The sequence below is a fragment of the Periophthalmus magnuspinnatus genome, chromosome 17, assembly GCF_009829125.3.
Source record: "Periophthalmus magnuspinnatus isolate fPerMag1 chromosome 17, fPerMag1.2.pri, whole genome shotgun sequence".
In the NCBI taxonomy this organism is placed as follows: domain Eukaryota; kingdom Metazoa; phylum Chordata; class Actinopteri; order Gobiiformes; family Gobiidae; genus Periophthalmus; species Periophthalmus magnuspinnatus.
In genome coordinates, this window is record NC_047142.1 from 16,638,255 (window position 1) to 16,653,329 (window position 15,075).

Genomic DNA, 15,075 nt, shown 5'->3' on the forward strand with positions numbered 1-15,075 from the left:
GACCTAGAGGAAGAGCGAGAGAGGAAAGTCTGATGGAGAAATTGAAGAGACAATGAAAGAGGTGAGAAAAGGAGAGAGAGGAAGAGGTGTAAAAGAAAGAGGGAGGAGAGGTGAGGAGAGGTGGAGGAGAGGTGGAGGATGCTGCTTCTTCCTGTCGGTTCTGCTGCTCTGCTTGTGATGAATTATAAAAGGCCTGGTCTGAAGACGGATGTGAATGTGAAGTGGTAAGAGTAAAGTTGCACAATATATGGCAACGGGGATGGTACATGTTACATTTACTTTATTTACAAGTAAAGATTTGAACTTTGAGAGTGATTAAATAAGAGAGAAATGTGAGAAAATGTTAATGCCTGTCTGTGAAAAGTGTATAAAGTGTGTGGTGAGGGGTTTAACAGCCTCAAAACATGATAATACATATAATAATTGTAAAAAATAAAGCTGACTATTTGTAATTTTAGTATCATGACAATAGTATTTGCACTAATAACAATGATAATATGTTTTAAAAATAGGATTCTGTTCAGAGAGCACATTGTAAACAACTCCAGGAGTGTTAACATTTGAGAAAAGACTGAAATCTGAACTGATAAACTAATACAAGACTGCCAGGCATTTCAGAACAGTAGAGGTCTAAACTACAGGTACAACAACATTTTTCTATAAAAGAGAACATTCCATGATATAAATACTTGCAGCCTTTGCGATTTGATAATTGTGCCATCTCAAAATACAGTGTTGATTTGAGTGTGATATACGGAGCAGCCCGATATTTGTCTCAGCATATTTTCCACTTTGGTTAAAAGTTTTGTCAGTGTAACGTTGCTGTTACTTCACAATAATACAACCCGACTCTGGTTGCAATGAGATAAAAGCTTATTATGTAACTTTTCTAGTGGAGGGGGTTGTCACTTGCCATTATGGAAATGTTATTGCTTTGCTGAGAATGTTGCACAATGTTGTTGTTGATCTCCAATATCTACATGGCAACAAGCAGGTGGCAGATCCTCCACCAGAAGAGTTACATAGTGCACCTTTAAATATGTGAAATATATTGTTTTTTTATGTTGACATTATCATTTAGTTATGAAATAATGCAAAAGTTACAACCATGTGTTCAGCTGTACTTTTTACTAGTGTTGATAGTGTATGATACTAACATTTTAAACTCGATTTTGATACTAAGGAATAGATTTGATACCAATTCCAATACCACGATGATAATAAAAAACACTCCTTACTACTTTTGACAACCCTACTTTTTACTTCTACTTTCTTAATATTTTAATTGAAGGTGGATTTTCAAATTGACAAAGAATAAATGATGAAGGCTGGACTATGTTTTATTTAGTGCCATTGGGGCCACCGTAGCAGCACCTTTTCTACAGATCTGAACCAGGATTCGGGTCAGATCCTGGTCAGAAATATACCTCACTGCATTTACTCCATGGAACAAGATAACACAGAATGTACAGATTGTCAATGGGATATGGTAATAGGTTTGGTTCCTTTGTCATTTTCTTACTCAAAGTGTAGTGCGTTTGAGGCAAGGGTGCTTAGAAAATTTCAGTTTTTACCTACCACCTATGTCTGCTCACAGTTCTTCATTTACTTGTGATTATCATTATAGCCATTTTTCAACAAAAAAAACGTAAATGAAAGAAATAGGATCTGTGGGTCCAAATGTTGACAAATGCTCAGCAAATTTAATCAATTATATATATATATTTTTTAAAGAAGGTGTATAGCACTTTTGTGGGGTATTAACTGCTAGCACATACCATTTAGATCACCATGTTACCTTTACTTGTTTTGAAAATGCTATATTAGCTGAAAACAAGGTATTTACAAATTTTGTTTCAGATATACTTCCTTCCCCTCCCTTTGCTCTCTGTGCTAAGTCACTCCTCCTTCAGAGCACTGCCTCATTATTCATTGTAGTGTATTGTTCTGTATCGTCATGCTTTTGTATTATCCAAGTTGCTGCGCGGGAACACGGGTGACGTAGGTTTGTGGGCGGAGCTTTGAACATAATTTTACTGCAAACCATAAAAAGGGTTCGAATAGGGCCCAGATGAGAGATCGCTACATTACTCAGACATGCATGGATGATATCTAAAATCTCTTCGGGCATGTTTTTGATGAGGGAAGAACGTTATAACATGGTACAAAGCTCCCAAATACTACATAAAACATAAGGTAATTGTAAAATACTATTACTACACGGCACCTAAGACAGATTTATTTCAGTGTGAGCCTTGTAATCAGCTCATTTATTAATTTCATTATTTGTTAATTTGAGTGCATGTTTACTAATGTTTCTCATCCTTATTTTGAACGTACCTATCACAACTGGAGAATCAGCACTTATTATGATTATTATTATTATATCAGAGAGTGCAGAGAGAAAATGGGCCTAATTAACTCGAATGGAGCTTCTCAGGCTTTTCATGTGACTCGGGGCATCTGCCATCGCTCCTTTGGCTGCTCATTTACATATGCAAATATTTAGTACATCTGTAATGGTCGCACTGACTGTACCGCGCTTACATGCCATTTTAATGCTAATGATATTTACAGTTCAGAGTCAAATCAATCGGATTTTTATGAGTGGATGCGACACTTTTTTTTTTTTTTTTTAAGACCGATTTTTCTTGACAGATGGCGAAGTTTTACGTGTTCCGAAACAGCGCTAAACTAGTAAATCTAATACGTTTCTGTAGTTTCTATATTATGCATTATTCAATCCATTTTGTAAAACTGGTATTTCTACGATAAGAACATTTGTGAAACTCGGAAATATTGCAAAGTTTCCGAGAAATTAGTACAAAACGCTAGCGAAGAGTGTGCTGAAAATTGAAGCAGTTTGTGTCAAGCTAAAACAACGGCAGCTGGTGTCAAGGCTGCAAAGCTGTATAAAGTTAGTGATGTTTGAAAACTATATGCACAAAGAGAGACCGGTATGTTTTTGAGGTTTACATTTTTTTTTCAATATGTGTAAAAGTAGGATTCTGTTCAGAGTGCACATTATAAACTCCAAGAGCGTTAACATTTAAGAGAAGACTGATAAACTAACACAAGAATCTCAGGCATTTCAGAACAAGTCTACACTACAGGTTCAACAAGACTGTTCTATAAAAGAATATTTTTTTAAATATTTTGTGGCGAAAACATCTTGTCGAACTTTGATTTTGTTAGATCTCAGAACCTAAACAGGGCTAGCACTTGGATGGGCGACTGCTGAGAACGCCAGGTGTCACAGTGAGGAGCCAGTAGGAAAAACTGTAGTTGTGTCCTGAGGCAAGACACTTGAGATTGGAGGAGGTGAAGGAGACAGAAAAGAGTGATGTGGAGGAGAAATGCAGAGAGCGAAGAGAAAGATGAGAGAGGACGGAGACAGAGGGGCAGGGAAGAGAAGAAAGAAATTATGGAGTAGAGAGAGGGATATGAGAAACAGAGAAAAGATAGATGAGAGAGGGTGAGAGAGAGCGATGAGGGAGCTAGGAGAGAGGAGGTGAGCGAGAGAGAGAAGAGAGGAATGGTGAGGGGAGAGAGGAGGTGAGGGAGAGGGAGCAGAGGTGAGGATTAGTTGGTGGGAAAGAAGGATATACGACAGAGGGAAGAGTAGAGAGGGAGGAAAGAGGGAGGATAGAAGACTTGAGGGGAGGTGAGAGAGGAGAGAAAGACAAGAGGATGGGAGGGGTAGAGAGGGATTAGGAGACAAAAGCGAAAGGTAAGAGAGGCTTGGAGATATATATATACTTGGATGGGAGACACTGCTGAGAACACCAGGTGTCACAGTGAGGAGCAAGTTGGAAAAACTGTAGTTGTGTCCTAAGGCAAGACACTTTACCCACATGACCTAGTATGAATATTGCGCGTGTGGTGTTGGTAGTGGTCGGAGGGGCAGGTGGAGGCAGATCGGCAGCCTTTGTCCTGGGGCAGCTATAGCTACGCAAAGGTTTGAGTATGGAGTGAATGAATAATGCACCAAACTGTAAAGTGACTAAGATTGATGCGTTTTTATTTGCAGAGGACGTCGCGTGATAATTGTGCCAACTCAAAATGCAGTATCGATTTGATTGCGATGTGTTGTGCCGTCCTAATGGAAGCTCGAAAATACCAGCACCGAAATCACTCACGCGGGCCATCATGAAGATTTAGTGGAGATCATTTTTAAGTAGGCTAAAACCGTGAATCCATTATTTATCAGGAGGAGCTACTTTGGAGAGATGGTACTGCTTTTTTCTTGACAGATGGCAAAGTTTTGAGTGTTCATGGTCATCGGCGCTAGCGTGAAATACGGCAGGTGTTACTAGTGTACTAGCAGGGGAGGCAAACGTTAGCGGTCGCTGCCTGATTTGTATGCACTGTAGTTCTGTAATAAGAGACCGCCGCTTTTAATTGAGACACTGAGGAAGAGAGCGGCAACGCACTAATAAACAGGTAATTATGCAACTCCCAGCTCCGCCAAGGCGCATTGTGAATCCATTACGGACACTACGCAACTGTTACTCTTTTTTTTTTTTTTTTAAACGTTAGCATAGAGCCGCGCCATGCAAAATTCATAACAATTAACTATCAATCAGACTTAACCTCCGGGGTTGCGGGGGGTCGCGGGGGGGTGGGCCACAGGGGGGCCCGGTGGAACTGCGGTCCAGATTAACATAGTGACAAAATGTGTCTGTACATGTCAGCTAATCCATTTATTTATGCAGCGCTGTCCCAGGCCAGGCTGATAAATCGCTCCCACTGCACCCGGGGTGGGAGAGAGGGAAGGAGAGGGGAAAGAAGGGGGGGAAAGAGGGAGAGAAGGGGGTGGTGGTGGGAGGGAGAGTGATAAGAGGGAGGGATGGAGGGAGGTGAGGGGGTGATAAGAGAGAGAGAGAAAGGAGACGTGTGATAAGAGGAAGAAGAGGAGGAAGAGAGGAAGGAAGGGAGGAAAGAGTGAGAGAGGGAGAGAGAGAGGAGTGGTGATGAGACAGAGAGACAGAAAGAGAAGGGGGTGGTAAGAGGGGGAGAGAGAGAAAGTGTAATAAGAGAGGGAGAGGGGGTATAGAGAGAGAGGGAAAGAAGATGGATGATGGATGATAGAGAGGAGGAGGAGAAGGGAGAGAAGGGTGGATGACCAGAGAGGAGGAGAGGTTTGAGAGGAGGTAAGAGAGGGGCATAAAGAGAGGGAGAAAGAGAGGGATGGAAGAGAAGAGAGGGGAGATGGAGACAAGAGGGATATAAGAGAGAGAAAGAGGATAGAAAAAGCGAGGGAGAGAGATAGAGAGATTGGAGGAGGCGAGGAATGCAGAGAGAGAAGAGAAAGATGAGAGAGAGGACAGAGGGGCAGGGAATGGGTAGGAGAGAGGGGAAGAAAAGAAAGAAATGATGATGGAGTAGAGAGAGGGATATGAGAGACAGAAAAGATAGACGAGAGGTAAGAGAGCCTTGGAGAAAGCAGAGGTGAGAGAGATAGAGAGAGAGGCGAGGAGAAAAAGTACTGAGGGGAGGCGAGAGATTAGATAAAGAAGGGAGAGAGAGAGGTGGGCATAAAAAAAGGAAGGACAAGAGGAGGGTAGGGGAAAGGAGGAGAGAAGAGGGGAGAAAAAAGTATGCAGAGGAGGGGCGCGCTGCCGGCTGTTGTGTACTGAGCAGTGATACCGAATCCCCAAACACACACTTGAGTGCTCATCAAAGACTGAGTGAATGTAAACAACAGCAGACGTGTTCAAGACCATGTGCTCCTCCACCTTTAAGAATTTAAGGTAGCACTATTTTTCACAGTTACAGTGCCATATTGTTGCATTTTGTTTTGCTCGATACAATTAACAATCATGAAATTATGAATTTATTCGGCACAAAATGAATGATTTAGCATTGTGATTATTGTCATCCGTCTAATCATGATTCATCCCGAGACATCATCAAATAAAAACTTCTTAGCACTCACGCCTAACAGCAATACATCTGAGTTTTGTCCCCAGGTCGCCCCTTTCTGGAGAGTTTGCATGTTCTCCTTGTGTCTGAGTGGGGCTTCCTCCGGGCACTCCAGTTTTCCTCATCAACCCAAAACATGCACAACAGGTAAAATCCTCCAGCTAAGGTAGTCCTGACCAAGACTAGCAACAAGATCAGAGAGATGGGTCCCTGAGCACTGCGATGCCCACTGCTCCTGAGGACTTCGTGCAACACCCATTCTCCCACAGGGCAACTTTCTATAAATATACAAATGCAAGATGCACAACGATGCACTACAACTTCACAAACCTAATGCAATGTGCAGTAGTTTCATTAGCTGTCATGATGACCCCTGCCGGTCCTGCCCCTTTTTACACCTCCCCACTCCCTCCTGTGTCCGAGCCTGAAGCTGGGCCAGGACCTGACACCCAGCGCCAGATCGTCCATGTTTCTTCTTTTGTAAATAAACACTGTTAAACTATTCCCTGAGTTCTGTCTTTTTGGTCCCCCTTGTTCGTGTGTTACGACATTAGCGAAATGCACAGCGATCGTAACATGACCTAGCATGGAGGGCAAAGGGAGGGGAGACTCAGAACGTCAAAATGTTAGTACGTTGTTTTTGGTGCATATGGCCTTTTCAAAACAATAAAAGCTAACATGGTGGTCTAAATAGGTTGTGTTATCCATTAATGCCCCATAAAAGTCTAATATCCCCTTTTTAAGCAAGAGCAAAATAGGGTGGAAACTGGGATTATAAACTGGGATTATATAGTTATACCAAATGTATTGATCATAAAAATAATACTGTCACTTACCATATGAATTATTTGGAAATTCTCAAATTGAGACGTTCCAAAGCACATTACAACAATGGCCGGCTTGTTTAGTAAAACCTTCACTACCTCCTCCTCACCAAATAAAAATGTAACCTCAAATTCTCCCACCCACACGTGGCAGAATCCAAATTCATTAATTGTGTTTAAAAGATAATTTGTTTTTGTAATTTGTTAAGAGGAAGGAAAAATCAGAAACAACAAATGCAATGGCAGAAGACGCAACTAGAAAAACGTATAGTAAATGTTCACACGCGCTCAGTCAGGGCAACAACAGACCACATTCCTTTAAAAGTCTAATATTTGAAGATTGAAGATCAATTTGAAATTTCCATAAAAAAGGAGATAAATCTGTATCAGCTTTTACTATGAGGTTTTCTTGTTTTAATGATATTTAACCAAAATCATATTACATAAACTTTTTTAAAAGTGAAAATAATTTCAGATACACTACAAATCCTTTATTTTTTACTACTTTCTACATTCTATTTACATGCAGAGGATATCAAATATATGATGCAAGATATATAGAATAATGAAGCAAAGGGAAAAAAGTTAAATATATATATATTAAAATTCCGCCCTTTGCTTTGTCGACGGTACTGCAAACCCTTGGCCTTCTCTCACTGAGCTTCTGGATGAAGTCTCCTATAACGATTTTCTCTTCTTCACACATTTTTTAATTCTCTCTCCCCCTCCAACTTTTTCTTCTCGCTTTCACCCCATCATATCTTTCTTTCTCTCTCCATTCTGCCCTTTCTCTTTCTCACTCCCTCATAACCTTCTTATACATTTCTCTCCCATTACCTCACATGTCTCTCTCTCTCACCCGATCTTCTCTCTCACACCCCCTTCTTTCATTCTCTGCCTCTTCTATCACTCACTTTTACACATCCCCTCACATTTTTATCTCTCTCTTCCTCAACCCATTATATCTTTATCTCTTCCTCACCCCAACAGCTCGTTCTCCCTCACCCCATCATCTTTCTCTCTCTTTCACCCCATCATATTTCTCTCTCACCCTATTCCCTCTCTCTCATAACCTATTTTCTCTCTCACCCTATTCTTTCTCTCTCACACCCTATTTCTCTCTCACCCTATTCTTTCTCTCTCACACCCTATTTCTCTCTCACCCTATTCTTTCTCTCTCACACCCTATTTCTCTCTCTCACACTATTCTCTCTCTCACACTATTCTCTCTCTCACACTATTCTCTGTCACCCCATTCTCTCTGTCACCCTATTCTCTTTCTCTCTCTCTCACCCTATTCTCTCTCTCTCACCCTATTCTCTCTCTCTCACACTATTCTCTCTCTCACACTATTCTCTCTGTCACCCCATTCTCTCTGTCACCCTATTCTCTCTGTCACCCTATTCTCTTTCTCTCCCTCTCACCCTATTATCTCTCTCTCACACTATTCTCTCTCTCACACTATTCTCTCTGTCACCCTATTCTCTTTCTCTCTCTCTCTCACCCTATTCTCTCTATCTCACCCTATTCTCTCTCTCACCCTATTCTCTCTCTCACCCTATTCTCTCTCTCACCCTATTCTCTCTCTCACCCTATTCTCTTTCTCACCCTATTCTCTCTCTTTCTCTCTCACCCTATTCTCTCTCTTTCTCTCTCACCCTCACCCTATTCTCTCTCTCTTTCTCTCCCTATTCTCTCTCTCTCTCTCTCTCTCACACCCTATTCTCTCTCTCTTTCTCTCCCTATTCTCTCTCTCTCTCTCCCTCCCTATTCTCTCTCTCTCTCACCCTTCACATGTGTGTCTCGTCTAACCTGTCTCACTTCAGCCTGATATGTGTAGCCCTGTCTAATATTTGAATCTGATTGGTCGAGGTGGAACAACAGCGAAACAAAATCTAACTTTTGTTACATCCAGTTGAGACAAAAACAGTATGCTCACTAAAATAGGTTGAAGTAAATCTGTCAACATAAACACATACATAAACATACATGAAAAAGTGTGTGTTTTGACTCATAGTATATATTTAGTTTTATTCAAAGACCTTGACCTTTGACCTTCTTGTCATCTGGTAGTATACCTTGCTCTTGTGTTTTTACTGACCATATAAATTTACCCAATGTTCTACAGCAAAGAAAGCCAAAATATATTAAATAAGACTATATCTGCCATGCTAACTCCCACAGCAGTTTGAATACAAGTTTGAGATGAATAATTTGAAAAAACTTCTCTTACCTTGCGTGGCGATGTAGTGGTTTGGCCTGTGGTACCCCTGAAATAAACAAACAAGAACAATAACAATTTAAAGTCACTCAAGAAAAACAGATGATCATTTCCGCTGTACAAAATGCCATTCAGAGGGTGCTTTTGCTTGGTGACCCACTCCACTTCTTTACACATCTCCATACAACAGTGCACGTGGTAGATTGTGCACTCCGGGCCATTTGAACATCTGCTGCATTTAGATGACACAATGTTTTTTAGTGGAAAGACTGAACACGAAATGCTCCGATGAGACACACACACACACATTGAGACGCGACGTTTTTGAGCAATGTCACTCCACCAGCTGTTTGGGCTCGGATTTGCTCACTGTACACGACGAGTATGCCTGGAAAATGCTTTTTGTTGTATATACTGTAATACGGGTACTAAGCATTTAAAGATATTGTACGATTCATGCATGTTTAAGTAATTTAGTGATCTTCCCCGGCTCTATTTGAACCCTCTTTGCGGTTAGCAGTACGATCTATCCAGCACTGACCCTCCACAAGCCTACGTCACCCTTACTCCTACAGAACTCCCCATAAATATACAAAAACATGATTCAAAACAATACACTACAACTTCACAAACCTGGTACAATGTGCAGTAGTTTAGTAGTAGTGTTAGCAGTTAATATCCCCTTCTCTTTAGATCTTTTCTTAGAACGACATGATTTCGAGTTGCTTGTCAACATAACAAATAGTTCCTGTCACTTAATATTTAAAAGGATACGCTATGGCAAACTTTCTGAAAAAACTAACCTGTAAGTAAGTGAGGTATACAATAGTAAATGCTAAAGTAGTTCTATCAAACCTTTCACACCAAGTACCACCTAAGAAAAAATTTGGGACAATTATCAGTAGATCTAAACCAAATAACAGAACTATCTCAGATCCAAACTGGGGCTAAACCAGGTTAAAAATAGTACTACACTATTACCACGGTAGTTTTAACCATGACATTACCAAATTGAGGTGATATCAGATGTGGGTAGTACTCAGTTGTATGTACGTTTTTAAAGAAATTGTACTTTTCAGAGGACTTTTCTCACAGAATACTACGAAGTAACTACTTGAGTAAAGATTTTGGTTACTCTTCCCACTGCGAATAAGTCTACAAGTGACTATGTTAACAATATGAAATGATTTGAACGTCAGATATGATGTTTTGTTTTTGTCTATCATTTGAAACAAACCCGATTTGCGTATTATGTAAAGTTCTATCATTGAAATTATAAATCAGATCTTGCGTTCCAAAAGTTACTTGAGTATTGAGTAACAGTTTAATCTTGAGTAATTCCTTAGACTACTTTGCACTTCTACTTGTAATATTATTTTGAAGTAATGTTAGTCTTATACTCGAGTACAATTTTTGGCCACTTTTCCCATCTGCTTCATCTTATGTGATTCTTGTGGACAGTAAGTGGATGATGCACTATCCTAGTTTCAGTTCTGAATAAGGCTGTTTATCTGTATATGCGCCTGGGCCTACTCCAAAAATCTCATTGTTACAGATTTTTCACATGTTTGATTTGTGGATTAAATCTTAAGTCTTTTTGAATGAAACACAGGAAATACATCCATGTCTCTGTTGTCATATTCTACAGCTTTACATGGACAAATCTGGTTACTTATTCAGCTCCAAACCTATAAGACTATGCTCTCGTTCAGTTCCCTCGTTCTCACTCCCTATCCCTCTATATCTCTTCATATTCTCTCTTTCCCATCAGTTATACATCTCTTTACATCGCTCATATCAGTTTTTTGACCATTCCTTCCCTTCTGTCTCTCTGTCTCATTCCCCATCCACCCATATCTTTTAATTCTCTCAAATTTTTCTTCTTTCACCCCATCATGTCTTTCTTTCTCTGCCCTTTCTCCCTTTTTTTCTCACGCCCTCAAATCTGTCTTATACATCTGTCTCTCTCTCCGATTACTTCACATGTCTCGCTCTTTCTCTCACCCGATCTTCTCTTGCTCTTTCTACTCTCTCTCCCTCACATTTTCTCTTTCCCTCACCCCATCATTTCGCTCTCTTCCTCAACCCATTATATCTTTATCTCCACCTCACCCCATCATATATCGCTCCCTCCCTCACCCCAACTGCTCTTTCTCCCTCACCCCATCATCTCTCTCCCTCTCTTTCAACCCATCATATTTCTCTCTCCCCCTCATTTTGTTATATAAATATTTCTCTCACACCCCATCACCTTTTTCTCTCTCCCTCACCCCATCATCTCTCCCTCTCACTCACCCCATCATCTTTCCCTCTCCCTCACCCTATCATCTCTCCCCCTCACCCCATCAGCTCTCTCTCCCTCTCCCTCACCCCATCATCTCTCTCCTCACCCCCATCATCTCTCCCTCTCTTTCAACCCATCATATTTCTCTCTACCCCTCATTTTGTTATATAAATATATTTCTCACACCCCATCACCTCTTTCTCTCTCCCTCACCCCATCATCTCTCCCTCTCACTCACCCCATCATCTCTCTCCCTCACCCCATCATCATCATCTCTCTCCTTTACCCCACCATCTCTCTCTCACCCCATCATCTTTCTCTCTTTCAACCCATCATATTCCCCCCCCCCTCTCTCATACACCCCATCATCTCTTTCTCTCTCTTTCACTCCCGTTGTATCTTCCCATCTCTCCCACTGCCCTCCACCCACTCCCCCACTCTACATGCTGCACACCTCTGGAGTGGGCTGCCAAAGTGCCCATAATCCTGCAGATATACACCTCACGTGGATTATCATAATCCCTGAGACTTCTATTTGTCCAATTCCTCATCCCCCCCTCCAGAGATATGACACAAGCAAAAACACAAAACATTACCAACACTTACATCCTCCCTCCTCTATCCCGTCTGCTCCTGTCTGCCTCGCTTATCTTTCATATTCAATTTAACTCGCACAGTGATTAACGTATTCTGCAATGAAGGCAAGGCAGAGACACAAAAGGGTATTGTACGCGCTAGCCAGCTCCCCCCCTCGTCCGCTATTCAACTGTCCCTCCATTTTAATGACTTCTTTATCTGGGCGCTGAGCAGGAGATGTGGTTGCGCTTTCATGTACGAGGCTGCTGTCAAGAAAAGTGGAGACGCCGTTAAGACGTTGTAGGATTAGCGGGAAGAATGCGGGCCCTCTCAAAATGTCTGTCAGGTGAGTGGCACTTAGCGAGAACAAATGGTGTACTAGCTATTATGCTAAATGCTAACTAGTAAATGCAATGTAGGGGAGAGCGATAGGTTGGGTTCACGTGACATCATAATATATTAAAAAGACTTAAAATTGACTTGGAGGGCAGGTCAGATTTCTATGGTACGACTGTCAAATAGCAGATGTTTTGGCCTGGGATGGTCCACATAGAAAATAGTGGTTTTCTGTTTGGTTATTGCATTGAAACCTGTGAATCACCTGGAGTTATCTTAACCCTGCATCTGAAATTACAGAGTTCATTGAGCCATTTTAACGATGCACGATCTGACTTTCTTTTCTGTGGGGATGTCATCACTCTGTATGTTCCACAGTACAGCATTAAAGACATCCATTTGAAGACAAGCATGTGACGCCGCCAGTCCAAGTTACGGGTCAAATCTATGGAGGAGTGACCCTGCTCATAGTAAGTTAGGTTAAAATTAAGGTTAAGGTACACTTTATTGTCCCCATAGGGAAGTTTGTCCTCTGGATTTGACCCATCCTTCAATGCCACGGGGTCACCTCATCAGGAGCTGGGGGTCATCTCTATGATTTTGTTGCTAGGCTTGGTCAGGACTCCCATTTCACATATGGTGGATGTTTTGGGTTGATGGGAGAAAACTAAGTGCCAGGAGGAAACCCAACCAGACACAGGGAGAAACATGCAAACTCCACACAAAAAGGTTTGGACGACCTGCAGATTGAACCTGGAACTTTCCTGCTGTGAATTGTATGTAATTCAAATTAGACAGGCTTAAAGTCAGGCAAAGCTGTAACATCTCTATGAGACAGAAGCAACTCACTGAAGAAATACCAGAAAGGTTACAGATTGCACCTTTACTAACAAAAAAAGGAAACATTTTACAGGATTATGAGGTGACTGGTCCACCCACAGGCACAAAAACATGTATTTCCTCTGGCATCATGTTCTTGTTTGCACTTGAGTAGACTTCTCCTCTTTCCCATTTTCCCTCGTTTCTGCCTCAAATGGACTGCTTAAGTACAGGAGCGCTTGTTCTGTACACCCTTTAATGCACTCTGAGTCGCTTAACTGCATTGAAATCCAATTGTAACTACAGTTCTGTGCTAAATCGTGCTTGTAAACGCCACACCTTGCTTCCCCTAATCTCATCTGCTCAGACCTCACGACCACATCCAAGAACCCCATCTATATGCATTACTTCTACTTCCTACCTCAAAAACTATAGGTTGAACATAAAATAAAAAATAATAAAATCTCATCTCACCCTCTGCAGGTGGTCTCATCCCCTCGGTTCAGGACCTCTACCAGAGGCCTGGGAGCTTGAAGGTTCTGTGCAATATCTTTGGTGTTCCTAGTACTGCACTTTTCTGGACTGAGATGTCTGATGTTTTTGAGATATCTGTATATATAAATAAATAATTTTGCAAATAAATAAATGGAAATAGGAAGTAACATGGGTGTGATTCAGCTCCATCGACTCTGTCTTCAATTAAGTTTCTATTTAAAAAACGTTGCCCTCGCTCCATCACTGCTAAACCCACACTGTGGACAGGACAGGGTTTTACCTTCAACGCCCTCACTCCTGATTGGTTCTTTAAGATATAAGTGGTCAGAAATCCGAATATGAAACGTGGCTGCAGATTAGCCGCTATAACCAAAAAGCCAAACACTATGGGTGATGTCACACTCATTTAGTTCACTTGTTTATACAGTTTATGGTTATTAGCTGAGAAAATGCTATGGAAAATTAATAGATTACGTTTTACAATCTCAGATCTTTTCTTACTTAGCAGCTTTTGCCATAAAATGTATGATATAAAAATAAGGTCCATGCCGTCACACAGCACATGTAGCCCTTAGTTATTAAAAAGTATGACTATTCTCACACCACATAAGTAGCGTGCATGGCCCCATTTGCTAGCATGAGCCCAACTGACTACACGCTAGCTCCGTAACACTTTATTCTACTCATACCTCCCTAAAAACCTTTCACTATAGCTAAAACATGAACTTAAACAGCACATCTAACCTTTACAGTTATTAAAGTCATTCAAAGATATACACAACTGTTCTCACACCACATAAGTAGCATGCATGGCCCCGTTTGCTGGTAGCTTGTGTACGATTGCCTTTTCTGGCTCTATAATGCTTAGTTCTTGTACCTGTCTCTGTTAAGTGATTTCTCCCCATCTTCCCTTCTCTAATGTGGTAATTTGTAATGTCTAGTTACGCCTTTCCAACGTTGATTCATAATGCAAAGGTGCGCTATGGCAAATGGGGAGAGCTTAAATTATTTACTTTTTCTTCTCACTGTTCAGTTTATGGTCCATTACGCCGCGGAGAAGAGAGAGGGTTTCACAATGGAGAGAAGGGCCATTATAAGATACGAATAAATGCATATTAAAGACTGATTGAAAAGGATTTGTGCGGCATTGGAAAAGTGCCCGTGCAGGTGTGTAATGATGTTTTAGCTATTCAGAAAAGCTTTTTAACCCATCGCAAAGCTTATCCGAACCAATAAACTCCAATGTGAGGTGCATTTCCTACACCGTTTATTATCACGGTCTATAATGTGCCATTACGGGCGGCCAGATGGGTCTGTTTCACTTTCTGATCGACTATTTTCGTAAACAGTTAAGATGGTTTGTCGTACAGCATTGGTGAATGGGGAGCAAGCATGTTTTTGTAGAGTAGAGCTGATACTTTAGGGACATTTTAAAGGGTCACTACGCAGAGGAATGTAGAGTACACAAAAATACTCAAGTAGGGGTAATGCTACTTCGAAAATAATATTACTTAACTGGATGTACAAAGTGGTTGAAGAAATGATTCAAGTAAGGGTAAAAAAGTATTTGGGAAAACGACAAGGACATAACATCT

The 15,075-nt window shown here is 41.1% G+C and overlaps 1 protein-coding gene across 4 annotated transcripts in view; it reads right to left on the reverse strand.

Moving 5' to 3' along the window:
* The window catches only part of ptprma (protein tyrosine phosphatase receptor type Ma), a 337,914-nt gene that overhangs the window by 47,653 nt on the left and 275,186 nt on the right, over positions 1 to 15,075 (reverse strand). For all 4 annotated transcript variants that reach the window (XM_055228666.1, XM_055228668.1, XM_055228667.1 and 1 more), the window contains one exon: positions 8,983 to 9,019. In XM_055228666.1, the coding sequence (XP_055084641.1) occupies positions 8,983 to 9,019 (37 nt within the window). The remainder of the gene's footprint in view (positions 1 to 8,982; positions 9,020 to 15,075) is intronic.